Consider the following 25,473-nt stretch of genomic DNA (forward strand, 5'->3'; position numbering starts at 1 on the left):
GACAACCCACCGTCCTGAAGCATTTTGCACCCCAGCAGATGCCTTCAAGTGGGAACCAGCCTCCAGCCCCCATCTCGCCCCAAAGCCAGCAGGTCTCTGGACATTGGGACGTGGGTTCCCCGTACTTGATGGGGCCGAGCCCCTGCTGTCAGGAAGGCGATGCCAAAGCATCCTTCCCACAGGCAGCCCTCTCTCCACCCCACCATCTGCAGGACATTTCTGTCCCTGCCCTCCCAGGACTCACCTCCAAGGCCTCCCTCCCCAGCCTGGCACCCTGCCTGCACCCACGCAGCCTGCGGATTGGGATGGTCAAGGTTTGGTTGCTGATTTTTTGAATGAAGCAAGAGTCACTCTTTATTTATTTTTTCTGCCAGATGTGATGGATGCAAGAGAAGCACCTGGCTGCCGAGGAGCCGAGTGTCCCTGAAGGCAGAGGGGGGAACATTGCGGGGACCCCCAGCAGACAGGTCCTGGCTCACCGCGGCTCCGTACACGTGCTGTGGTTTTGCCTGCAGACCGGCGATGCTCGGCCTCACCAGGCAGATTGACAGGGAGATGGGAAAGCAATATAAATACCTTGCTCCTAAACAGCCTGCTGGTATTTATAGCCTGTGGTTGGCAGAGAGTCCGGCAGCTCTGACAAACTCAACTGCAGCTTATTTTTAAAGAAGCATTGAAGAGAACAGGTTTTAAAGCAAAGGATTGAGACGCACGTCTGCCTGACCTGGGGCTGCTGGGAATGCACGTGGCCGGGCCAGAGCGCGGGTCCTTGTCACCCTGCTGTCCCTCCACACTCTCCTTTGCTGTCCTGTGTCCCCAGGCACCGCCTGTCCTGCCTTGCATCTACGTGACGGGGTGAACATTTATATGGCCGTACATATATATATATATACACACACCTGCGGGCACAGCCTGCCTCTGGAGCACTCTGCTGTTAGCTCAGGCTCTGCGCTAGCATCGCACCATTTCCCACCTCCCTTCCCATTTTTCCCTCTTCACCCCATCACACCCTGCCCGGGCTTGGAAGGGGGAGCCCAGAAGCACCCAAATCCCCTCGGCACAGCCCCCGGACCCAGCGCGGGGCCAACCGCAGCAGCCGGCAGCCCCGGCGCACCCCGTGCACCCCAGCTCGGAGGAAAAGCCCCCCCTCCTGCAGCACCCCCCGGGCACGAGGAGCTGCGCTGCCGGGTGCCTGGGCAGTGCGCAGCCTTTGCCCCGAGATTTACAGCCCCGGCCTTTCACCATCGTGCGTGGGTGGTCACAGGGTGTCTGCACCCCCTGCATGTGGCTGGCGGGGGGGGGGATATTTTGCTGGAAAATCAGCCTGAGACAGTGTAGGGACCCCTCTCCGCTGTCCCGGGCAGGGTCTCTCCCCCCAGGCAGATGCTGCAGCCCTGGGGGGGGGCAGGTTTCATACAGCCCCGTGGCAGCGCGGGGGGGGGCGCAGGCAGAGCTTTGCTTCGGCGCTGGCAAAATAAACCCGGAGGTGCAGAGCTGAGCCCTGGGGGGGCGCGGGGTGGTGAGGGGGTGCGGGGAAGGGGGGGGTGCTGTGCCGGGTGCGGGGGGGGGGGTGCTGGGTGCCAGGGGGCGCTCCGAGGCGGCGGGCGGGCACTGCGCTGCGGAGCGGGGCGGTGCGGGGGCGGTGCGGAGTGACGCGCGTCCCGCCCCCCCGCCGGCCCGGCCCGGCCCTCCCCTCCCCTCCGCGCAGTCAGCTGAGCCCCGCCGCGGCCGCCAGAGCCCGCTGCCCTCCCCCCCCCCGCCCCGGCCCGCCCGTTCTCCCCCCCGCTCCCTCCCTCCGCATCCTTGCGCCGCCCGGCGCTGCGCCCGCCACCCGCAGCCTCGCCCGGCTGTGTGTGCGTGTGTGTGCCCCCCCCCCCCCAATATCCTTCCCCAGCCGCTGCGGACCCCCCCGGCACGGAGACATGGCCCCCATCGGACTCAAGGCTGTGGTGGGAGAAAGTAAGATCCGCGTCCGGCCGCGTTACTTACGCACCCCGCGGGGAGGGGGGGGAAGTGAAACTGACCTGGGGGGGGTGAAATTGACCTGGGGGGGGTGAAACTGACCAGGGGCCGGCTCCCCTTTTCCGCGGGTGGGGGGATGCTGCGGATGCGCAATACGGACCCTGGGGGTGGCATCAGCGCTCGGCGGGGGGGGGACACACGACAGGGACGCGACACCCCCGTGGGGCAGCCGGCAGGACGTGGGGACAAGCTGGCCCCGGGGGCTGAGGGGGCTGTCGGCGCTTTCTGTCTCCCTCTGGGTTTTATTTGTTTTATTTGGGGGCGGGGGGTGTTGAGGCTGTTGGGATTTTTCTGCAGTGCTGAGGGGAGGAGAAGGGGGGCGGTGGAAGAAGGAGGGGGGGGTAAAGAGGGAAGCGACAGGCGCTCGAGTCTTGGCCCCCCCTCCGCCTCTGGTTCCTAAATGCCCGAAGGACGACCGCCCCATCAGAGCATAATCAGGAAAGCCCAATCGCCCCCCCCCCCCCCATCGGGGGGTCTGAGCTGGGGGGGGGGGCGGACAGAGATGTCCGGCTGTGCAGAATTCCCCCCCCCAGCACCGCCGCGGTGTCAGGCCGGGCGCCTCTCGGCTTTGTCTGCAGCAAATCCCGCTTTCACGGTCATTTTTTTTTTTTTTTTCTTATTTTCCCGGACGTGACTTCGCTTCCCTGATCCCGGGGCGGCCGTGTCCCGTCTCCCCCCGCAATCCCCCCCTCCCTCCGGGGCATTTCTGCGCCCTGTGGGGTCGCGATCTGCCGTGCTATTTTCGGCGGCCGAGCTGCGGGGTGGGGAGGGGCAGGCGGGTGGGAACGGAGCAGCCCCGGGTTTGCTTCCTCCTTCCCCCGGCTGTTGCAAGATGATATTTTCAACGGCTCCATGGCGGGAGGGGGGTGGTGTTCTCCAAAACGCCCGAGGCTGAAGGGGGGGTGGTGGTGGTGGTGGTGGTGGCTCCCTTCCCCGTAGCAAAATTAAAGCGAAAAACTCCGCATTATAAAAATAACTAAATCAACAGCAGAAACGGCAGGAACCGGTGGAAACTTCCCCCGGGCTCCCCGCAGCCATGAAAAGCCGTTCTCGTCCCTCCCCGCTCCTCTCGCATGATTTATTTCCGTGGCATCGCGGCCAGCCGGGGCAGGGTAGGGGGGTGGGGTTTTTTGGTTTTTTTCGGTGGGTTTTTTTGGAGGGGGGGAGCTGGTGTATAATCTCTGTGTGTGTGGAGGGGGGGGTGTGTGTACGTGGGTGAAATCCCCGCGGGTGGGGTGGCTCCGGCAGCCGCCGCGTTGTGCAGTGGAACCCTCCCGCGCAGGCTGCAGATGGTGCGGCCGGGGCTGGTGGTGTGATCGGGTGGGTGGTGATTGGGGGGGGGATACCCCCTGGATTGATGTCCCTGCTTTCTTCCCAGTCCTCCCCTGCCCCGGGGGTGGGGGGCTGCGCCATCCCTGCGCCCCCCCCGGCACCCTGGGGTGCTGCATTGGGGGTTAGAGCCCAGGCAGCTGCAAAATGAAAGGGAAAAGGCGGGGAAATGCCCCGGTGTTCCTCTGCTGCGGGATCAGCTTTGGGGAGGGGGGGAGGCTGGCTCCTGTGCTTTGCTGGGTTTTCTTTTGGGGGGGCTGGTCGTCTCGCAGCTGAACTGGGGAGAGGGGCTGCCCCCAGCCCAGCCGGGTGGGGGGGGGGGAGCTGGACCAGCCACCCACGCACCCCCCAGGCAGGGCCCCAGCCAGATCATCCAGTGCCCTCGGCTAAAGGGGGGACAGAGCCCAGCGCCACTGCGTGTCCCTTATTTTCATTCATTGTCTCTGTGCTGGAATAGGCTGGGAGAGAACACACACACAGACACACACACAGAGGTTCAAGGCAGCATTGTGGAAATCTGGCTCAATCCTTCCCTTCAGGGTTTAGTAACAAACTGCTCTGTTCTTCCCTGGAAAATACCATTCCAGACTGAAAATGGTAACTGGTGGCTGGGCATCAGTGCTATAGCAGGGCTACTGGGGAGGCGTGGGTGTCTGGAAGGAGAGAGCGGGGTTTGTGCAGGCAAAATGCTGCATAGGAGCGAGGGATGGGGCCCTCGGAGGAGCAACCCTGCAGGGTCCAGCCCCCCACCCACCGGGGCTGGAGGTGTTCCTCAGGCTGCCCTGGGAAGCTCCTGGTCTTGGTGGGTCAGTTCCTGCCTTGTGGGGCTGTTTTTAGCTGGAGCTGCTCCCCCAGAGTTAGGACCAGTCTGCAGGGTACCCAGACCTCCCCCTTCCCTGGGCACCACTGCGGCTGGCACAAGATTTCCCCGGCTCTCCCTCGCTGCGCCAGCCTGCTCTCGGGCAGGGATTCCCCTGAGGTTTACCTGCAGGAGAAGGTGCTCGCTCATAAGGAGCAAGAGGTCCAAGCCTGGGGCTGACCCCGGGGCAGGGTATCTCCGCTGGGCTCCCTCCCAAGGAGGGAGGGAAGGAAGGAAGGATGCTGCCGTGTTGCCATGGCTCGCTCCGCCAGGCCCCCCCCCGGAGCTGCATTCTGCCCTGGCCTCCCTCCAGACCCGGATTATTCTTCTGACCAGCTGGTGCCATAACAAGACAGGTTTTGGAGGCCCCTGGAGAGGTGGGAGGAGGTGGGCAGGGGGACAAGGTGGGTGAGTGTTGCAGGAGATGAGCAGAACCGGATTGTCACCCCCCAGATCCGTGGGGTGTGTGCTGGGGGGGGCTGTCCCTGTGCCTCCCTGCAGTATCCAGCAGCGATGGCTGCATCCCTCCAGGACTCGCTTTCATCTGGCCGGGGTCGGAGCTGCGTGTGCTCGGCCCCAGAGGTGATGCTCAAGGACCAGGTCCTCCTGGTGTGTCTTCTGCTCCCTCTGTGACCACCTCCCAGGGAACCCCACTGGACAACCAGTCGCTTTGCTCTGGTGCTGGTTAGAAAAATCTCACCCAAGCGTGGGAGCTGGTCTCACCTTTGAGGACACCCATCCCCAAATCTTCATCTAACCCCCTGCCGCGTGGATATTCCTCCCATCCTCTCTTGCCCCAAGGCCTCCTTGGATCTTCTCAGGACAGCCTGCCCTCAGCTTCTCCTGCCCAGCCTGGTCCCCGCTCTCCTGCAGCACCCTGCAGTGGAGAGGAGGAGGAGGAGGCTGGGTTTACTTCACTGAACCATCACCAGCAAGGCAAGACAGGCCATGCTGCAGGGTGTCACCTGTGCAGTGCCTGCCACCGTGGAGGGCTGGGAGCACACAGCGGTGGTACTGGTGCTGGGTCTGCAAACCCCTGGATCCCTTCACCTGCAAGGGGAGAGGAACCTCCCCGAGGGCTTCCTTTTGCTCCCGTTGCTGTCACAGACAGATGGGAGAAGCAGAGCAGCCCCGGGATAAGGGAGCGCCCTGCTGCCTTCCTGAGACAGCAAGAAGACACCTTTCCCCCAGGACACTAGCCGATCCTCCCACGGAGCATCCTTGCCTATACGGCGTCCCGCAGAGCTGACCTGTGCCTGGGTGCCTGCCTGCCAGAGCCGCACCGAGGGGCCCCGTGGTTAAATCCTTCCTGCACAAGGTCTGAAGGGTCCTCAGCACCCGTGTACAGCACTCACTGCCGTACCGTGTCACTCAGTGTCCCCATCTGTACCTCTCAAGGGTCCGCCCCTGCGGGGATGTGATGACTCGGGGACCCAGGCTCATGCGGAGCTGCAGGTGCTGTGCTGCCCCTCTGGGACAGGGAGGAGGCACGGGCAGGGCTGCCAGCCTGCTGCCAGCCGTGGGGCACAGCCGGGGGCCCCGGGGACCTGCTGCTGGGTTGCCGGTACGTGACTCACCCAGGCTGCTTGGGGCACCTCACTGCTCCCACCACCCCTTTGCTGAGGGGCACAGGGAGACTTCGAGGGCCAGATGCTGCTGGTTGAGGATGCTCCAAGCCCGTCCCAGGGTACAAGGCTCGTGTGCTGCCCCAGAGCCAGGTCTGGCAAGGTCTCTGCTGAGCAGAGGGAGAGGAGGCAGTGAAGGGCACGGGACTGGCTGGTTGCGGTGGGACCGTTGCAGGGATGCACGTTGCATCCTCCTGCCTGCACGGGGGCAGAGCCTCCAGCCCTGCCAGGATCTTGGTGTGCGGGTGAAGTGGCTGGGTGAGGAGGAGAGGGTCTCTGTGCCCTGTCCCCCATGGGTGGGAGCAGACCCTGAAGCCAGTCGCTTCCTGGGCAGCCCACCCTCCCAATCCCCGACTCTGGGGAGTCTCAAGGGTGGCACGGTGCCGCCTGCCCGACGTGTGGGTACAGGAACGGGTGCTTGGCAAAGCCTCTGTTGGGGCCTTTAGCCCTGTCACCAGAGTCTGTCTCGCCTCCAACATCAGCTCTGTGTTGGAAAAGCTTGAAAAAAATACATGCAAAATTCAGGGCTTATCTTCCCACACAGTGCAGAGCAATGTCAGTCTCCAAACCGTGCTCTACACCAGGGGCTGAGAAATACTTGCCTGTAGGTGACCATGGAAGGTTACCAAGAATGACAAACCTCACTTTGGCAGGTCTGTCCACCCACCGGTGTCTGCGTGTGCGAGAAGGTTGAAAAAAACACTGATGTAGAGGACTTAAACTCTTTCCCTCTTAAAAAAAAGTAAGGTCTGGATCTAATTCCCCTGTACCTCTCAGGAAAATTATCCCAGAAGAGATTTCCTCCCTCTTCCCACAAAATCAACACATTTAAAAAGAGAATCATCGTCACATGCCTTTTATTTGCACACTGAGAAGCAGATGCTGTGTCCACCAACTCATGGTGCGGGAAGGAACTTGGCTCTCATGTTTTGGAGAGTACAAAAATAGATCAAGCTGAAGGTGTGCATTAATTTGTGGGCTTCCACTTTGCCCATGTACACACACAAACACATGAATGTGTACACACGCATGTTAACACATGTGCTATAGGGTCATTTATGGAGCCCAGCAGATGTTTTGATGTTGTGCCACTAAGGGAGCAGCAAAGATCACTCAGAGTTGGACCAGCTCAGCTCATGTGGACACAGGAGTCCAGCCCAGCCTGGATTCCCACTGAACCGAGCCTGAAGAGCCCCAGTTTGTTGGTGTTTCGCTCCCTCTTGGTTCAAGGCAGAGAAGAACCAGCTCAGAAAGTCACAGCCGCAGACGTAGGAGAGCGTGGCTTACCCCTGGGAGAAGGTCACCTCCCCTCTGGGACGCTGTGACACCCTGTGCATGCTGTCCTGCTGCAGGAAACCTCTTGGCTCCTCTTGGCACTGAAGCGCTGCCAAAATTGGCTACACCAACAGCACCTACAGCCGCTGACAGCCAGGTTACAGCAGATGGAAACACCTGGTGGAAGAGGACAAGTGTTAGTGAAGGGTGATGCCTTCAAAAGGGACCTGGCATGGTCTGCCAGGTAGTCTGGCCCATTGACTCTACCCAAACAGAGAAGCTCTGCTCAACTCCCAGATCCTTGTACAGACCCAAGGAAAGTGTGCCAGGAGGGATGCCGCAGTGAAAATCCCCATGACTGTTACCATGTTTCTCCAGCGCAGTCAATGAGAGTGATTCGTGGGTGTGATCCTGCATTTCATTTCCCTTCTTTCCTTTTGGGTGTGTTCTTCAGTTTCTAAAGAGTTCAAGACCTCCAGGTCTCTGTCCTCCTTTTCTCTAGGCTATGCAGGTTTCCCGTGGCTTTGGCTGGTAGGTATAAATACGTACATCCTTCATGAGAGCAGTGCAAATAGGAAAAGGAGGAATTAATCACAGGTTACTATGATTACCATGACTAATCCTTGAAGCTAGAGCCCCAGCAGCAAAGCAGCGCTGCGTGGTTCCCCAGAGTAACACAAATACTGCTTGGCGTGGCTTCGACACGTGGCATGTTTCACCAGCGGCCGTGAGGGAGACGTGCGGTGCTGCTCTGGATGTGAAAATATCAAAGTTCACCTCATCCAAGGTTGGGGAGGGAAGGATGAAGCTGAGCCTGAGCAATTCTGCCCATGCAGGACTTAGTACAGCTAGATGGCACCTGGGCTGCACTGCCAGCAGGTTCCTACATGAGGCATGTGTCTTCCAGAAGGGCTGAGGTCTTCCGGGTAGGCACCAGAAATAATCCAGTGAGAAAAATAGGTGTTCGGGACACAGACTGCTGGAGAGGATGTGTTTGAGACATGCTTGGTATACGGACACAGTGGTCTCCAGACTCAAATCGTCCCTGAGATGGCTCTTAGCCACACTGAAGGACATCAGCTAGGCTTTGCCTCCTGTAAATGAAATTATTCAGTATGTCCTGAATGGGGTTGATGACCTTCCTGCCATCCTCTGGTCCGTGAAGCCTGTTTTATTGGGGACTGCTTGGAGATGGTACACTGGCACCTGGAGATCCCTGACTGAGGATGTTCTGAGGTAGATATGTGCTCTACATTCGAACGTGGTTGTATCTATGTAACATTCACACTGTCTTAAGCAATTACTTAATGAACCAGCAAAAAAGCAGTTGCCAAGCCAACCCAAAGCCAAACATCTTCATCTTGGAGATGCAGCATGACAGCTTTTTAGAAGTGGGTCTCGAGCAAACCTCACTGTGGAGTTCTGTGATCCAGCTCTCCAGAGCTGCTCTGGGATTTTGGAACCCAAAACAGAGGACACATGAGGAGAGTGAAAGGACTGAGCCCTGCTTGTGACAGGGAAAAGCCCACACTTAGGACCACTCATCTCCTGTAGGACCTTGGGCAATTCCTGCAGCCTGTTGCCCATCCATAAAGCAACTCCATCCTCCCTTACCACGTCAGGCCAAGGTGTGCAGCCCGTGAGGTCCTGGGACATGGCAGCAAAGGAGCATTTCTGAGCAGCAGGAGCTTGGCCTCCTGCATTGCTCCAGGAGGGAAGGGCTTGGCCATCACTACTGGCACAGGCCAGGCTTGGGTCAGTGCTAGAGCAGAAATATCCCCTGGCCGCAGCATCCCTTGCCCGTCCTGGTGCTCCAGGATGGCATGGTGGCCAAGGTTTTACTGCTTCCGCTGACCGGTGGAGGTCAGGGCTGCTCATGAGGTTTCAGGCTCTTTCTGAAGCAGGGTAATGGCACATCCCAGAAGGAGTTTGTCTCAGCTGGTCATGGCTTTATTGGTGTGGGCACAAGTGCCCACAAGTGCCCTCTTCCCCCAGAACCAGTTGACATGGGGCTGGTTGCTTTTGCCGTGAGCAAGAGAGGCAAGGCAGGCTTGGAGAAAGGCTGCCCGGCCAGCTCGGTATAAATAACGCAGGCTAAGCCTCTTGGAGTGACGTATGGGCTCGAGTCCTACTAGGCCACCATGTCACCAGCTTCTGGCCCTGCTTGAAAACAATGCAGTGGGTCATTTTCATGCCACGTGTCACCACAAGAACAAGCCAAACTGCAGGTGGTGGGCTGGGGGAGGTGGCTGCTCTCGAGCACATCATCTGCATGATTGCACTTTTAGGACCATATTACTCAAGAGCACTGGAGGCCCTCCATTCGTGGGTGAGATGTGCTTCCTTGGCCGTAGGCACCGACGTTGTCTCTACATTGGAGGATAAGTCCAGAGCTGCCTGTATTGCTTGTTCTCGGTAGAAATTGTAATTAAAATTCTTCCAGCCTGAAGGAAGCAGATGCAGCATGGTAGGTCCAGACAAGCCAAGTATTGAAGGCACTGGATGAGATATGCATACGCATTTTTTCTCCTGAAACCTGGTTTATCTCCAGGATGAAAAGCTCGACTCTGATAGTCACCAACTGATGTTAGAGCCCAAAAGCTCTGGCTGGCCAGACCATCTGGGGACGCGGGCAGCAACATCTGACCTGCTAATGTGGAGACATGAGAGCACCGCTTCCCGGGAGGTGTCCAGGCTTGACTTGAGGACCTCGGGGAACAGAGGAGCTGCTGTTTTTCCTGGGAGTCTCTTGCTGATCCTATAACTGAGTGCGGAATTGGCTCAAGGATGCCTTCCCTGGCATTGCTCATCCTGGATGACTCGTATATGCTGGCATCCCTTCTCCTGGTTAGATGTGCCCTTGCCAGAGAGGCTGCTGAGAAATTGCCCTGCTCTCAGGATGGGTCTGGGTGTCTTCTCAACTCTGGCCTTGGTCAAGCTTTCGGTCTTGTGGCCCCAGCTCCATTGCTAGCAGCCACATTAGCCAGAACAGCCCCAGGGAGCAGCTGTACCCTGTTGGACTGTACATTTTGACCTCATAATTCCCACATCCTCCCCCTTTCCGTGCCAGCCCTGGCCACCCACATCATTTAGCATTGCCCTCTTGGTCCACCCGAGCGCTAACAGACCACTCTTCCCTAACGTGGGGATTTAATAGTTGCTGCAAGGACACCTAGGAGGTGCAGGTCATGGCCACGTCTCCTCCAAACAGGACACTGTAATCTCAAGCTGTTGCTCGGGTTTGTCTCCTGCTCTCCCGTGCTTTGCCAGGGCCCCGGAGCCTCTTTGAGGATGCTCTGTGGATCTGCCTCTTTCCTGCTCCTGCCCAGGCTCTGAGCTGGCTTGGAAGAGCTGACCTGGAGGCCACTTAGCTTTGCAGCCAGATCTGACCGGTGGGAAGGCAGGAGAGGACGTTGGTTTAGGGAAGGGCAGCTCTGCAGCAGGCTGGGAGCAGGGCTGGCCCCTGGTACCCGTGTGTGCCCACCTCTGACCAAGGTGCCCCAAGCTCAGAGCTGTCACCCTCGGAGGTGCCCCGTTTCAGCTCTGGGAGGCCCACCACCTTGGTGCCAGGATCAGGCCAGGGGACGTGACCGCACTTTTGGCGCTGGGAGGTGCATGGCCGGGCAGATGCTCCCTCTGTCGCACGCATCCAGCTCAGCTCGCACCCACGCAGGACAGAGAGTCCCCGCAAAGCCAAGCTCTGAGCACAAAACGTCCCCTGCAGTGGCTGCCCTGCTGAGGAGCAGCTCAGGGCTGGCCAAGGCTGCTCCTCAGGGAGCCCTTTTCATAGAATCATAGAATCTTTAAGGTTGGAGAAGACCTCAGATGATCAAGTCCAACCGTGCTCCCCTGTCCTGGGTCCCCATCTCCCTCTCACTGCCGCCAACGGAGGGTGCCAGGAGGACCGCGCCAGCCGGCCGTGGGGACCTTTGCGCCAACGGCACCTTCCCCTGGCCCCAGGACGCTCATTCCCAGCCTCCTTCCTTCCTTCCCCTCCCGGCCCCAGAGCAAAGCGGTATTTTCATCGCCGGGGCAGGGTTTCTTTCTGGCTGCTCACAGCCAGACCCTGACCCCTTCCCGGCCTGTATCGCCGCCCGGCATGTGGTGCACCGTCACGGCCCCGCTGTGCTTTACTCCCCGTCGTTTGCGGTGGAGGTTGTTGGTGTGGGACAGAGGGCATGTGCGTGCTGTGCTGCCTTGTAAACAGCACCGTTATTCCTGGAGCCTTGCTCCAGGGAAGGAGCCAAACGTGGGTGATGAAGAGGAGGGATGCGCTGGCACATCCTTCACAGCCCCACTCCTGCACTGGTGAAGGACCGGAGAGCAGGACCGGGCACACGCAGGCAGCCCTCGCTGCCGGCTCCTGCCCACGGTGGAGGACAATTCCCGCTTCACTTTTTTGCTGCGTGGGTGACCTGGATTCGGGTGGGCAGTGCACATGGGTGCAGGCAGCAGCTTTCCCCCCCCCGCAGCAGCATCCAGCTTGGGGGCTCAGGGGCACAGACCGTCTGTACCCAGTTATGCTCCATCGCCTCTTCCCTGGCCCGGAGGTGCCCCGCACCCCCTTTACTGATGGAGAGGTTATGGGATGTGACCAAGGGCAGGCAGGACCCCAGGTTCATGGCCAGCCCCACTCTGGGGCTCCCCGGAGGCAGATGTCGCTGGGAAGGTGATGGATGTGAAGTGGGAATTGTCCTCCACCGTGGGCACGGCTGCCTCCAAGTTTTACAGCAGGACAGACCGACCAGCGATGCTCGCGGGCTCCCGTTTTATCCCTGCTGGCACCAGCCTCTACCGTAGTGCCCTGGGAAGGGCTACAGCCTCTCACCGCAGGGTGATTTGGGTGCTAGTACGGTGAACAAGCCCAGCAGTGTGGGGAAACCCACGGGGGGGGGGCCATGGCCATGCCCAGCCTGGCAGGGCCCCAGCTCTCCCAGTGAGGATGCTCCATGCGGCGCAGGGCGGCTGCGAGGCCCCGGCTGGCCCCGAGCCACTCGTACCTGGACAAATCCCCAGCGGGTGGGGGAGCTGGGAACATGGGGAGGTTTGCCCAAATTCAGCATCACCCAAAAGCAGGAGTTTTTAGGGCTGGGTGCTCCCAGGGCAGTCCCCTCTCTCAAGCCTAAAAAAGGGACAAATCTGGGCCCCGAACTGCCCCATATAAACCCAAGTCAAGCTTTACCTGGGGGACTGGCACCCTTGGCGTCACTCCCATGGGGGAAGGGTCCCAAGGCCGGGGCAGGCAGGGCGACACCCTCACCACCATCTCCCAGCACCTTTGCATTTTCTAATTTAAAATAATTTCTTAATTGGGTTTTAACTGCGCATTTCCATCCCTGTCTCTGGAACCAGAAGGTCGGAGCAAAACCCTCCAGGAGGGAGAGAAGGGGAGGCCGTGGCGTGGCTGCTCGCAGATGCAGACCCTGTCCCCTGGGCTTGGCCGGGCAGTTCCCCAGCATGTCCCTGCTCCGCGAGGGGTGCTGGTTCATACCCCAGGGCAAAAGGGGTTTGGGGGCACCTCGTATCCCCCAACACAGATGTTTAGGCAGCACGTGTGCCTGGCAGGAGGGCAAGTACCTGTTCTGGTGAGGTTCAAAACCACCTTCCTGCAACTCGGCCCCAAAGGTGACATCCCCGTCCCGCTGCCAGGGCCACCTCCTCGCGTGGCTTTAACCTGCACCCCTCGTGGAGCAGCCCGCAGGCTGGCCCCGGGCAGAAGTGGGGTGTCTGTGCCCAGGAATATGGGCACGGGGTGGCCCCAGCCCTGAGGGGTACCAGGGGTGCAGGGGGACCCGCGGGTGCTGCCACCCCAGCCGGTTGCGTAAGCCCAGTGCCTGCGGGAGGCGGAATGGGATTGAGGGGGATTACAAGGAACAGGCTCAGGCTGCTTGATTCTTGTTTCTAAAAGGAGCTCTTAAGCCGCTGTTGTTTTCCTGGTGCTCTGGATTAGGGCCAAGACGTGTGGGGTGGCCCCCCAGCTCTCCAGAGGGACCCCCCGACCCTCCACCAGCCGGCATGGGCTCTGTCTGTTAATGCCAAGACATAAACGGGGCTGGGGGTGACCGCCCCTCCCTGGGTACCCCAAACCCACCCCCCATCTCCTCCCCACGTCCCCAGGAAAGGCACTGGGGGAGTGGGGCTCTCTGTGGCCCCGCACATGGGTGGGGGGTTCGGCATCCCCGGCACAGACCCCACTGCTGCTGACGGGCCCCGGGGTGCTCACACCCCAGAGGGGGGGACTTGGGGTGCTCATCTCCCCGCCACGCTCCCTCTCTTGCAGAGATTATGCATGATGTGATCCGGAAAGTGAAGAAGAAGGGCGAATGGAAGGTGAGAGCCAAACCCTGGGGCGGGGCAGGAAAGGAGGAGGAGAAGGAGGGTGGGGGTAGGTGTGGGCAGGGACCCCCCAAGGGTGGGGAAGGGGTGGGGAAGGGCAGGTCCCTGGCTGCCCACCATGCCCCCGGCTCACAGCCCCTCTCCCCAGGTGCTGGTGGTGGACCAGCTCAGCATGCGCATGCTCTCCTCCTGCTGCAAGATGACCGACATCATGACGGAGGGGATAACAAGTGAGTGCGGCGTCCCAGCCATCTCTCGCAAACCTCATTGTAGGAAGGGCAAAACCTCCCTCGGTACCAGGGGACCCGCAAAGCCATCTCCAGGCTGGCACAAGCCACTCGAGGCGGCGGCACGGCCCCCACCCAGCCCCATCCCACTTGGGATGGAGACGCGCTGCCTCCCGTTGCTCATGGACGACCGTCTCGGTGCCAGGCTGATGTTTCACAGCCTCCCTCCTTGCCTGCTGAGGCCGGAGGAGCCCGAACACCTTGTGTCCTGGCAGTATCTCGGTCTGAGGAGGAGACCAGGTGTTATTTTATGTCAGCCCTATAAATAGCTCGCTGCGGCACTCAGGATGGAGAAGGAAACCCCAGGCAGTGCATCGGGAGGGGTTTGGGGCAGCGGGGGTTTGCCCCAGCCTGGGTACCACCAGAGCATCACCCCCGGGTGGTCCCCTCCAGCGGAGGGATGTGAGAATAAACCAAGGCGAGCGCAGCACGGGAGCACGCAGACAAATCCACTGCCCCCCCGGGACCTTGCCGGGCACCCAGACATGCAGCCCCGGTGGGACACCACGGCGCTGGGACAGGGTGGGGACAGCCCCTGCCCTGGCTCCCGGGTGTGCAGAGGCGAGCGGCTGGGGACGTTTTGGACACAGCTGGCAGGGCCGGTCCCGTGCTGCCGTGGGATATCGAACAACCCTGCGCAGCCGAGTGCCCCCGCCTGCACCCCCCCGCCACAGCTCCTGTTTTTCCCCCCCAGTCGTGGAAGACATCAACAAGCGCCGGGAGCCGCTGCCCAGCCTGGAGGCCGTCTATCTCATCACCCCCTCCGAGAAGGTGAATATGTGGGGCGCTGCCTTTGGCTGGGGGGAGGCAGGGGGATGCCCACCCTGGGATGGCATCCTGGCCCCAGCGAGGCCAGCGGTGCCGCCGGGGCGGTGGACCAGAGGTGCGGAGCTTCCCCTGTGCCAGGAGGGAGGGCGCTGGGTGACCCTGCCGAGACGCCCGCAGTGCCACCGTGCCCAGCCCAGCCGGTCCCTCCTCTCTTGCAGTCCATCCACTCCCTCATCAACGACTTCAAGGATCCCCCCACCTCCAAGTACAGAGCTGCCCACGTCTTCTTCACTGACTGTGAGTACCTGGGGGTCACGGCCCCCACCCCATTGCCCAGGCACCCCAGACCCCCAGTTCCCCGCTGACATCCCCCGGGCAGCAGAGAGGGCGAAAGAGCAAACCGTGGGGTGACAGCCCCATCCTGCCCGTGGCACCGGGCGGCTCCAAGTGCCAACGGGTGGTTTCCATCACCCGCTCCCAAACGGCCGGCCGGACCCCTGCGCCCCAGGGCAGGCGCTGCAGGCAGCCAGCCCTCCAAGAAAGCAGCGGAGGGGAGGGAGGGTCCCTGTCACTAAAACACGTGCAAGCAAGTGGGGATGGAGGGCTGCGGGGATGCTGAGCTCTACCCTCCTCCTCCCCTTGCAGCCTGCCCTGACGCCCTCTTCAATGAGCTGGTGAAATCCCGCGCTGCCAAGGTCATCAAAACCCTGACGGAGATCAACATTGCCTTCCTCCCCTCCGAGTCCCAGGTGAGGCTGGGCTGGGGACCGTCCCCACTGGGGTGGTCCAGGGGATGGGACGGATGGGGGATGCTCTGGGTCCTTCTCCAGCCCGTCAGGGTTTGTGTAACAGCCTCGTACCCCTCTCCCCCAGCCGGCTCCTCGCCTCCCGCTCAGCTCTTCCTCCCTGTCTCCTTCGATTAGTCTCGGGGCTGATCCGCCGCAGGGGATTTAGCAGGCGCTGCGTCTTGGCCCCGTGCCGGCAGCCGCATTGGCCGGCTCTGCACCCCCCAGCCAAGGGCAGCGGGGAGCCGACCCCGTGCCATCTGCCCCTGATGGGGACGAGGGGGACAGGGAGGGACAGATGGTGCTACCCGCTTGGTGCCATTAACCCTTCAAGCCTCAGCATTTCTGGGGAGACAGACAGGCAGAAGATGACCTGTCGGCATCCCCACACGCAGCCAAATTGGCTTCTGGTCTTTACTGGTGGCACGGGCAGGGAGCAGTGTGTCCCCAGTTGTCCCTGGGTCTCTGGTTCCCTGCCTGGGAGCAGGGGGCTGCTGTGGACAGGGGTTCTCCCGCCTCCTCTGCTCACCCTGGGTGGCTGCACGTGGGTAGGGACCGCACCGCGGAGCCGGGGCCGGAGCTGGCAGCCACGGGATGCCCTGAGCATCATGAGCTCCTGCCGCCCGGTCCCAGGCTCGGCTGGGGACCTTCGTCTGGGGTTGAATCTGGTTTCCAAACCCACCAGGGTGTCCTGCGGGGCCTCTCTCCTCCAGACATCCCCCAGTACATCCCCTCTAACCTCCCTCCCGCTGCACCTCCCAGGTTTACTCCCTGGATTCGGCTGACTCCTTCCAAAGCTTTTACAGCCCCCACAAGGCCCAGATGAAGAACCCGATCCTGGAGCGCCTGGCAGAGCAGATCGCCACGCTCTGCGCCACGCTGAAGGAGTACCCGGCCGTGCGGTACAGGGGGTAAGGGCAGTGCGGTCGGCAACCCCCCCTCTGCCCCAGCAGTGCGATGGAGCCGGGGCCGTGCCGAGCGTGGGGCCGTGCTGTGTCTGGTGCTGGTGAGGGCGTGGGGATGGAGGAGACGGTGGGATGGACAGACACCCGTGCTCAGTGTAAAAACAGGCTCAGACTTGAAGATGCTCTGCAGAGCGGGGGAGGTTGGGACCCTAAAATCCAGGTGGCACCACGACAAAGCAGAGCACCCCAAGGAGAGGTGGAAATGGGCAACAAAACTTGCTCAGGTCCCTCCTCTCCCATGAGCCAAGGATGTTGCACAGGGAAACCAGCAGTTCCTCCCCATCCCATGCTGGCGAGAGCCAGCCGCCCCGGGGAGCTGACCTCTCCTCCTGCCTCCTCCAGGGACTACAAGGACAACGCCATGCTGGCGCAGCTCATCCAGGACAAGCTGGACGCTTACAAGGCTGATGACCCCACCATGGGCGAGGTGAGCAGGGACGGTGCCAGCAGCCCCAGGGGAGGATGCTTGGGTGATGCTTCACTCCTAAAGTCCCGCTCAAGTTCCACCACGCGGCAGTTGCAGACCCCGTGCGGGGACCCCAAAATGGCCCCAGCTTCTCCTGACCGCCTGCAGGGCTGGAGGAGCCCCCGGCCCCGCTGCTGACGGCTCCTCCTGGCTCTGTAGGGTCCGGACAAGGCTCGCTCCCAGCTCCTCATCCTGGACCGTGGCTTTGACCCTGCTTCCCCGGTGCTGCACGAGCTGACCTTCCAGGCAATGAGCTACGACCTGCTGCCCATCGAGAACGACGTCTACAAGTGAGTTCAGTGCTGCCGTCCCCATGACCCCAATGGGCCCCATGAGTCCAGCCCTCGAGTGGGAGTTGGAAGCTCAGCCATGAAGTCTGAGCCTCAGCATCCCTCCATCCATCACAAGTCATTGGTTGGGAGAAACCACTCCTGCCTGCAGCCTGGCAGGAGGTGTGATGGGCAGGATTGATGCAAAAAGGGCTTTTCCAGCCTTCAACCCTTGGCCCCTTCCCAAGATTTAGCAGTTGAAGGGGTACAAGAAGGTGAGATGTGAAAGCGAGTTGAAGTAACTTCACCCTGCTGCTGGTGGAGCCAAGAAGAGGCCCCATGTCCCCCCATGTCCCCCCACCTCCCTAGAGCCCAGGCAGCGAGAGGACCACATGCCCCCCAGCCCCAGCCCCACCGTGATGCCCCCCGTCCTCTTCCCAGGTACGAGACGAGCGGCATCGGGGAAGCCCGGATTAAGGAGGTTCTCCTGGACGAGGACGACGACCTGTGGGTCACCTTGCGCCACAAACACATCGCCGAGGTGTCCCAGTGAGTGTCCCTGTGGGGCGGTTTGCCGGCTGGGTGGGATGTCGGCTCGGCTTTGCCACCCCACCCCGCTGTCAGGGTCCCCTCCCCGCTGATGGCTGCGTCCTCCTCCTCTCCCCAGGGAGGTGACCCGGTCCCTGAAGGAGTTTTCTTCAAGCAAGAGGATGAACACAGGCGATAAGGTGACCTGACTGCGCTCGCTGAGCTGGGGGTGGGCACCCGGGGGGCTCAGCACAGGTTGGCACACGGTGGAGGAGTCTCCTGGGGGATGTCTGGTGGGGACCTCTGCAAAGGGACAAGGGTGCCCAGGACCCTGACGGGGGGAGATGCCCGTGGGGTGCCAGCCCTACGCCTGGGGCTGGGGAAGTGGTGCCTTGGGAGAGCACTGCGCCACGGGGCTCGTTTTTCCCCTGGCACAGGGTCCGTGCCCATCCCACAGCAGCTGCCTCTGACCCCGGCCGGTTCCCTTGCGGAGACCCCGAGTCGGTGGCAGTGAGGGGACCCCGCTGGAAATAGGATGTCAAAGTGGCCAGAAGCTGAAAGCACCATCTCAGCCTCAGCCAAGTGCACGGGGGTCCCAGGGGAAGGTCTGGGGGGGATTTCTCTCCCTGGCACTCCAGTTTGCAGAGCGGCAGACCCCCTCCCTGCCCCTCAGCTGCAGCAGAGGAGACCCGGCGGTGCCACGGCAGGCGTCACCAAACCCCCGTGAGGGGCTCGCATGAGGAACAGAAGTCCTTGGTGGGGGCATCCCCTCTTTGCTCATGGTCCCTGAGTCCCTGAGGGTGAGTGACCATGTCCCCTTCACTCGCAGACCACCATGAGAGACCTGTCCCAGATGCTGAAGAAGATGCCGCAGTACCAGAAGGAGCTCAGCAAGGTACGAGGAGGGGAGGAGATGTCTGCACAGGAGCGGGTGATGGCAGCTGTGCCCGGAGAGTCCCCAGCCATGGGCAGGGGCTGAGGCTGGGGGGTGGTGGCACGGGGACCTTCGGCTGCTGCCAGCACCGCAGCGGTGACCACACCGCTTGTGTCTCCCCAGTACTCGACCCACCTGCACCTGGCTGAGGACTGCATGAAGCACTACCAGGGCACGGTGGACAAGCTCTGCAGAGTTGAACAGGTACCAGCTCCCCCAGCCCCACACCCCCCACACACATCCCCACAGGGACAACTGGGGCCGGCAGCTCCTGCCCCACAGCTCAGCACTGAGCCATGGGTGGAGGAGTGATGAGCTGTGCGGTCTCTGCAGGACCTGGCCATGGGCACTGATGCTGAAGGCGAGAAGATCAAGGACCCCATGAGGGCCATCGTCCCCATCCTGCTGGATGGGAACGTCAGCACCTACGACAAGATCCGCATCATCTTGCTGTATATCTTCCTGAAGAACGGTGAGGAGGACACCTGGGCAGGGGTGGGCGAGACATGCAGGCAGCTCTGAGTGGCAAACAGCTCAGAGTTTGGCCAAGATAAGCCGAATCAAAAGGCTCAGCCCTGGCTCCCCAACCACCACCAAGCGAAGTGTCCTAAGGTGACGATGGAAGGGCCACGTCCCTGCCGGGAGACATTTCTCAAGTGGACACCATCTTCCCGTTGCATTTCCAGGTATCACCGAGGAGAACCTGAACAAGCTGATCCAGCACGCTCAGATCCCGGCAGAGGACAGCGAGATCATCACCAACATGGCCCACCTCGGGGTGCCCATCATCACAGACGTGAGTGTCCACCTCCCGCTCCCCATGGCCCTCCTTGCCCCTCGGAAGGACCATGGCACCCATATACCCCCTCGGGATGCCCCCAGCACCCCTCTGGGGTGGCCCTGGTCCCACCACGGGAGCCCCCGTGACTCGGGGTGTCCCTGTGCTCTTTCTGCCCAGTCCACCCTGCGCCGCCGGAGCAAGCCGGAGCGGAAGGAGCGGATCAGCGAGCAGACCTACCAGCTCTCCCGATGGACCCCTGTCATTAAGGACATCATGGAGGTGAGCCAGCAAGGACAGGGATGGGGCACGGAGCAGGGACCTCAGCACCACCCGGGAAGGGACCTGCAGAGAGCTGGGTGCTTCCACCCAAACCCTGGCACCTCTCCCCGACACGTGCCCTCCAGGCTGCTCGCTGCCTCCAGTTGCAACAAGGTTGGGATGTTTTGGGAGGTTTTCCTGGCCCCCACGTGCATGCTGGCCCCGAGTGGGTTCACTGCAGTTCAGTGCCACCTCTGCTTCCCAGCACCGGTGACAAGCAGAGCCCCGGCTCCCTTGAGTTCCAAAAGCACACGTAACGCCAGCTCTTGCCTTTCTCTCCCACAGTCCGTGCAAACTCCCCCCAGGATGGCTTTAGGCACCCCCAGACCTCATCCCCAGGACCAGAGGGGGCTGCACAGAGCACCACCATCTCACCACCATCTCACCACCATCTCACCACCATCTCAGCGATGGCATTGGCCCTCCACCGCTGAGGTCCCTTACCCCGGGGGTGGATCACGGGGGTGAAGCCTCCAGCTCAGCTCACGCCCCTGAGCTTCCCAGAAGAGGACCCAGCCTTGCTCCCCCCCTCACCCTACTTCCACAGGCACCCCGTGCTGGGGGCAAGCCTCACCCCGTACCCTGCCCTGCAGCCCCCCCACGCTGCCCCACAGCAACCATGCACCACCCTGCTCCCCCCAAGTGCACCCTGTTGTGGGAACAGGGCCGACTCGTTCCAAATGCAGATGTATGCAAATGGATCCCGACCCAGTCGGGCCAATCCCCCCGGGCACAGCCCTGCAGAGCGGTTCGAGGGCCAGGGGCTGTGCCCGGCTCCTTGCTGACCCCCCCCCGGGGCTCTGTGCCCGCAGGACGCCATCGATGACAAGCTGGACACCAAGCACTACCCGTACATCTCCACCCGCTCCTCCGCCTCCTTCAGCACCACTGCCGTCAGGTGGGTCCCCCGCGCCCCCCGCCCTGCCCCCATACGTTGGTACGTATGTCACCGTTAGCGTCCATCCCTCGCCTGCCCGGAGGGGCCCTACGCATCAGCAGGAGTGTGAGCTGCTCTGCGGCCATGCAGGCATGCCGTGCCTCAGTTTCCCCACCTGTAACAGAGCAGTTCTCGTGGCTGGATGCTGGACTTTACCTGCTCTAGCAACAATTTGGGACCTAATTAACGTGTGGTTATTTAAGATGTGAATTCAACGCACAGTTTGTTGCTGAGCATCCTCCTACCCATCCTTCATCCCTCTTCTCTTCCTCTTTCTAGTGCCCGCTACGGCCACTGGCACAAGAACAAGGCCCCCGGCGAGTACCGAAGCGGCCCCCGCCTCATCATCTTCATCCTGGGCGGCGTCAGCATGAACGAGATGCGCTGCGCCTACGAGGTGACGCAAGCCAGCGGCAAGTGGGAAGTGCTAATAGGTGAGTGGGAGCCGGGGCCAGACCCTGCGCCCCGTCGCGCTGGCTGCTCATCCCATGCTCCCTCCGCCATCCCGCAAATTCCCGGCTCCAGACGACTGCGGGAGCTGGAACTCTGCGGAAATGTTTTCTCCTGCCACCTGGCGTCATCCCTGTGTCCCCCACCCCAGGGACAGGATATGTCCCTCCACCCATCCCCAGTTTTGCTCCCATTTTTTTCCTCTCCCTGGCTGGTTTTGTTCCCGCAGAGCTGGGTGAAAGGGAAGGGGGTTTTGCAGCTCGAATTGCTCCTGTCGCACCTGTGTTGCACACTCATCCTCGGGGTTGTTACAGGGAGAAAAAAATGAAGTAAAAAGAGGCATGCAACACCGCATGCCAACCGCGATGTGCACTGCGCGTGCAACTGGAGATGCATTTTCCCGCTGCCCATGCGCTGCGTGTCCTGTTGCACACGCAATGCAACGAGATGCGTTTTCCTGTTGCACACGTGCAGCGTGCATTGCGTACTCAGTCTCAGCACCCCGGCTGTGCTCCTGGAGGAGCCGAGGGTCAGGCATGGAGGACATGGTGGAAGCCCTGCCAGATGTTAGCAAGGAGCTTTTAGGTCCCCTAATGTTTCCCCGGGGAAGCACAGCTGGATACACACCTTGTAGGGCAGGGGCAGGAGCCCCTCACCGTCTCATCTGGTCCCTGGATTCTTGCCTGAGGCACCTGGTAGAGCCTCTTGCTGGCATCTCACCTGCTCCTTGTAGTCCCCTGGGGGCAGCAGCCCCCTCTCCATCACCTCCCACAGCCCCTGGCCGTGTCCCCCCTGCCCCAGACCCACCACGGCCACCCGGCTCCATCCCACCTTTTGCCCATCTCATCCTGCGTCTCTCCGGGGACCATCCCCTGCATGCGCCTACGATGCTCCGGCTGGTAACCGCGTCCTTCCTCGCCCCGAAAAATGGGGGTGGGGGGTGTCTTGGCGCAGCCGTCAGCCCCGCTCTGTTCTCCCGCAGGTTCTACTCACATTCTCACTCCCACCAAATTTCTCATGGACCTGAGGCACCCCGACTTCAGGGACTCTACTAGGGTATCATTTGAGGATCAGGCTCCAGCAATGGAGTGAGCCAAAGAAACCAAGTAAAGGCAGCTTACTAACGAAAAAGAAACTCTTCCTCCCCGAAGGGTTTTCTTTGATTCTTCCGTTCCTCCTTTCTTTAATTATTATTTTGGGTTTCGTTTCCATTTGGTTCTCCGATACGAAAATGCTTGCAGTTCCTCCTTCCAGGTGGAAAAGCATCCAGCGCCGCTTCCATCATCCCTCTGCCATGTCTCTCGGCCGGACCTGGCCGGCTCCTTCATGCCACGAGTTCCCCCTCGCTGGGGCCGGGGGCGGCGGGTCGGGGTCCTGCCTGCCTGGCAGAGCCATCCCGGGGCCGGGCAGGGGGCCGGAGCACCCCGGGGTGCTGCCCGGGGCGGGCGGCTGGAGCAGGGCCGGGGGATCGGTGCCCAGGGGAGAGCGGGCAGCGGTGGGTGCGCGGGGAGGACCCCAGCGCTTGTCCCAGCTCTGGCCCCTGTCGTCCCCCACGGCGAAGGCTGGGCGCTGCCGTGACCCCCCCCTGCTCTGGGCTGCGATGGGGCTGAGATCCCGAGTCCATGGGAAAGCTCGGGTTTGCTCTCGTGGCACTTGGTGCCCTTGGGCGGGCGGGAGCCCCCTGACATTACAGACCCCCAAAATCCACGCTGGGGTTTAAGCTGCCAGCGGTTTTACCGGTGTGACCCGTTGTGGCATCCCCCCGCTGCCACGTGTCGGTCTGCGTGGAGCCGGGGAGGTTGCGAGGGCGGCACGGCGGCGTCGGGGCACGGACCGGGCTGTGGGCAGCGGGGCTGGGAGCTGCCGCTGGCACCGTGCCAGGCAACCACGGAGCAAGGGGCAGCAGAAGGCGAGAGCCCTTTTCCTCCTCCCTCCCCCCCGTTCCCCCCGACCACCCCTTTGACCCAGCGATGCTCTGCTGCGCAGGCGGGGGGAGAGCCTGGGGACCTGCCAAAGGTCCCTCGGTGCCCGGCCGCTGCCTGCTGCCTGCCTGCACCCCCTGCCCCGTGCACCCCGCTGCCTTTTGGGCCAGGGCGTCCCCAACGGGGCTGGGAGTGATCCCACTGGCCACGACCCCCCTGCACGGGCACCTCCCGCCCCCCCCCCCCAGCTCCATACATCTCCATTTCTCCTTTTCCGTTCCTTTCCTGTTATCCGCGCTCCCCCCAAGCTCCCCCCATAGATTTCCATTTTCTTGCAAGCATTTCTACCGGCGCGCGGGGCCGTCGCCGCCAGGTAAGGCCTCGCTGAGGTGGGGGGGGGGACACCGGGAACAGCGGTGGCCGGTGGCCGGGGTGTGACGGGGGGGTCCCAAAGCCATCGCTGATGCCCCTTCCTTTTCCTCTGCCCCCGCAGGGTCCACGCACATCCTCACCCCACAGAAACTGCTGGACACGCTGAAGAAACTCAATAAAACAGAGGAAGAAAGCAGCAGTTAAAAGGAAACGCTGCCACCGACTCGATGCCGAATTCACCTTCCCTGCCGGGCGCCCAGCCCAGGGTCCGATCCTGCTCCCGGCCCCAGCCCGGCCCAGCTTTCTCTCTTGTTCTTGTGTTGACCCCCTCTCCCCTCCCGACGCCTTCCCCATCTCATTTTATCCACAGGGAGGGGATAACAGCCGGGAAAAAAAAAAAAAATCTTACAAAAACCGATGATGCATTGTGTTTAAAAGAGGAAAAGGAAAAAAAAAAAATCTATATATTTGTAGCTGCAGCTATCTGAAGCACCCAGGATCTCATTGCTGAGTAACCCATCTGCCCATTGCTAGCGAATGATGGCGACAAAAAAAAAAAAAAAACCAGAAAAAAAAAACCTTTTTCCGAAAGTTTCGCTCCTCGTTGGGGTCCTGTGTGGATGGAAGGACGGACGGACGGACGCAGCACCATCACTCCAGCCTCTGCTCAGGCAGGCGCCGTGGGCTGGGCTCAGCTCTCGCATCGCTGCTTGCTCTCGGCCGGGGGGTGGTGTCCCCGCTGCCGGCTCCTTCCCCTTGTCTTTTGGGGCGGCAGGCGGTCCTGCCAGATGTGCACGCCAACATCTGGGGCGGGAGTTGGGGGCAGGGGGGGGCACACCTGGGATTCTTCATGCTGTGGCAATTCCCATGTGAAAAGGGACCAAAATGGTCAAAACCTGGAGATTGGGCCTGTTTGCTCGCACGGCCGCTCCCCTGCCCTGCTGCGGCCCGGCCTCCTCCTCCTCCGGGTGTTCCTTCAAATGCATATATATATATATAAAAAAAAATTAAAAAATTATATATATATATATTTCTCTCTCTCCATCCATCCCACGGAAGCTGGGTGCCCCGTGCCCGGCTCCGCTCGTGTCGTCCCGTGGTGAAGCGTTTCTGCGCGTGCCGAGGCCCCCCCGCTCTGGGCCCCCCCCCCGGACTCTGTGTATATTAATGACTGTGTCTCGTGACGTTCTTACAAGCTTGGTGTATAGTGATTTAACCAAACCTCTGATTTTAGTTGGGTTTTTTTTATTTTTACACCCAAGGATTGCCCCCGCCCTCCCCTGCCATTAGGTGCACCGCAATATTTTGGGGTCCATCGTTTTGTTCTCTCCCTCTGAAGGCTGTGACCCCCTTTTCCTTCCCCAAAAATCTCTCTTTCTTGCCTTGTTGATGGTTAGCCCCCCCCTTCTCTCCCCGTCTGTTCCTTGCCCATAAAGTTAAATATATATTTTTAGGGCAAAGGCTGTATCATTGCACTGATATTTGTTGGTTCCTCCTTGGTCCTCCCACCCCGTTTGAGTTCCTTCTCGGTTTAGCAATGCAAATGCTTCAGGATCTTGTATGTTGAACATTATTATTTTTTTTTCTGTTACAGTTATTTATATAAAAAATAATTTATCAAAAAGGAAAACTTTAAAAAAAAAAATAATCTAGTCTGTCTTGGAACTTGTTTACCTTGAAATTACTGGAATCTAAATGTTTGAAAGTGTTGAAGCACAAACATGTATCATCTCTGTATATCTGTTCTTCTGTACTAAAGCACTCGAGTGACTAAATAAAAGCGATCTCCATCCCTAGTGCAACCGGGCTGTGCCGTGCCGCTTGCTCGGGGGCCAGGCAGGCGAGGGAAGGCCGTGGGGAAATACTCTCACCAAGCCCCAAAATGCCTCCAAGGGAGAGATCCTGGTGTGGCGACGCCAAAACCTGCCCGCGGAGCCGCTTTGGAAAGGAAGAGAAACCCACAAGCCAACCAACCGCTTTTATTTCGTTCAAAAAAATAGGCAATTATCTTTGTACAAAATACCATCGAAATGGCTCTGCTGGTTATTACAAAATAGGAGATGCGGAACCCCCCCCCCCATCATCTTTGCTCCTGGCTGTTGCATTTGGGACAGTTAAATACCGCTGCACGCTCCGGCTGGGCTGGGGGGTCACGGCTTCCAGCGCAGCCGTGACACAGGTACATGCAGATGCAACCAGGGACACATAAATCCTCTTTAAAATCCCCCCTGCGTGCCCCCAGCCC

General features: G+C 60.8%; 1 protein-coding gene across 2 annotated transcripts; it reads left to right on the forward strand.

Annotated features, from left to right (window-relative positions):
- Positions 1 to 1,708: 1,708 nt before the first annotated feature.
- STXBP1 (syntaxin binding protein 1) lies at positions 1,709 to 24,259 on the forward strand. 2 transcript variants are annotated; one of them, XM_054848791.1, is made up of 20 exons: positions 1,800 to 1,959; positions 13,391 to 13,440; positions 13,595 to 13,676; positions 14,428 to 14,504; positions 14,720 to 14,798; positions 15,147 to 15,250; positions 16,049 to 16,197; positions 16,594 to 16,678; positions 16,877 to 17,007; positions 17,428 to 17,535; positions 17,654 to 17,714; positions 18,344 to 18,409; positions 18,572 to 18,652; positions 18,782 to 18,920; positions 19,135 to 19,244; positions 19,407 to 19,508; positions 20,360 to 20,445; positions 20,764 to 20,918; positions 21,917 to 22,040; positions 23,350 to 24,259. In XM_054848791.1, exons 1-19 carry the CDS (start codon positions 1,923 to 1,925, stop codon positions 22,024 to 22,026), a joined length of 1,812 nt encoding a protein of 603 aa, XP_054704766.1. In that variant the 5' UTR covers positions 1,800 to 1,922; the 3' UTR covers positions 22,027 to 22,040; positions 23,350 to 24,259. The 2 variants fall into 2 exon arrangements, with proteins under 2 accessions (XP_054704767.1, XP_054704766.1); XM_054848792.1 differs by lacking the exon at positions 21,917 to 22,040 and having other exon boundaries at positions 1,709 to 1,959.
- Positions 24,260 to 25,473: the final 1,214 nt, after the last annotated feature.

Source organism: Grus americana, chromosome 20, assembly GCF_028858705.1.
Source record: "Grus americana isolate bGruAme1 chromosome 20, bGruAme1.mat, whole genome shotgun sequence".
In the NCBI taxonomy this organism is placed as follows: domain Eukaryota; kingdom Metazoa; phylum Chordata; class Aves; order Gruiformes; family Gruidae; genus Grus; species Grus americana.

Bases quoted from the DNA above. Each gene is read 5' to 3' on its own strand.
- STXBP1 (XM_054848791.1), top strand. From the start codon at position 1,923: ATGGCCCCCATCGGACTCAAGGCTGTGGTGGGAGAAA. The intron at 16,198-16,593 runs GTAAGGGCAGTG...TGCCTCCTCCAG, and splicing joins CCGGCCGTGCGGTACAGGGG to GGACTACAAGGACAACGCCA. The intron at 18,410-18,571 runs GTACGAGGAGGG...GTGTCTCCCCAG, and splicing joins ACCAGAAGGAGCTCAGCAAG to TACTCGACCCACCTGCACCT.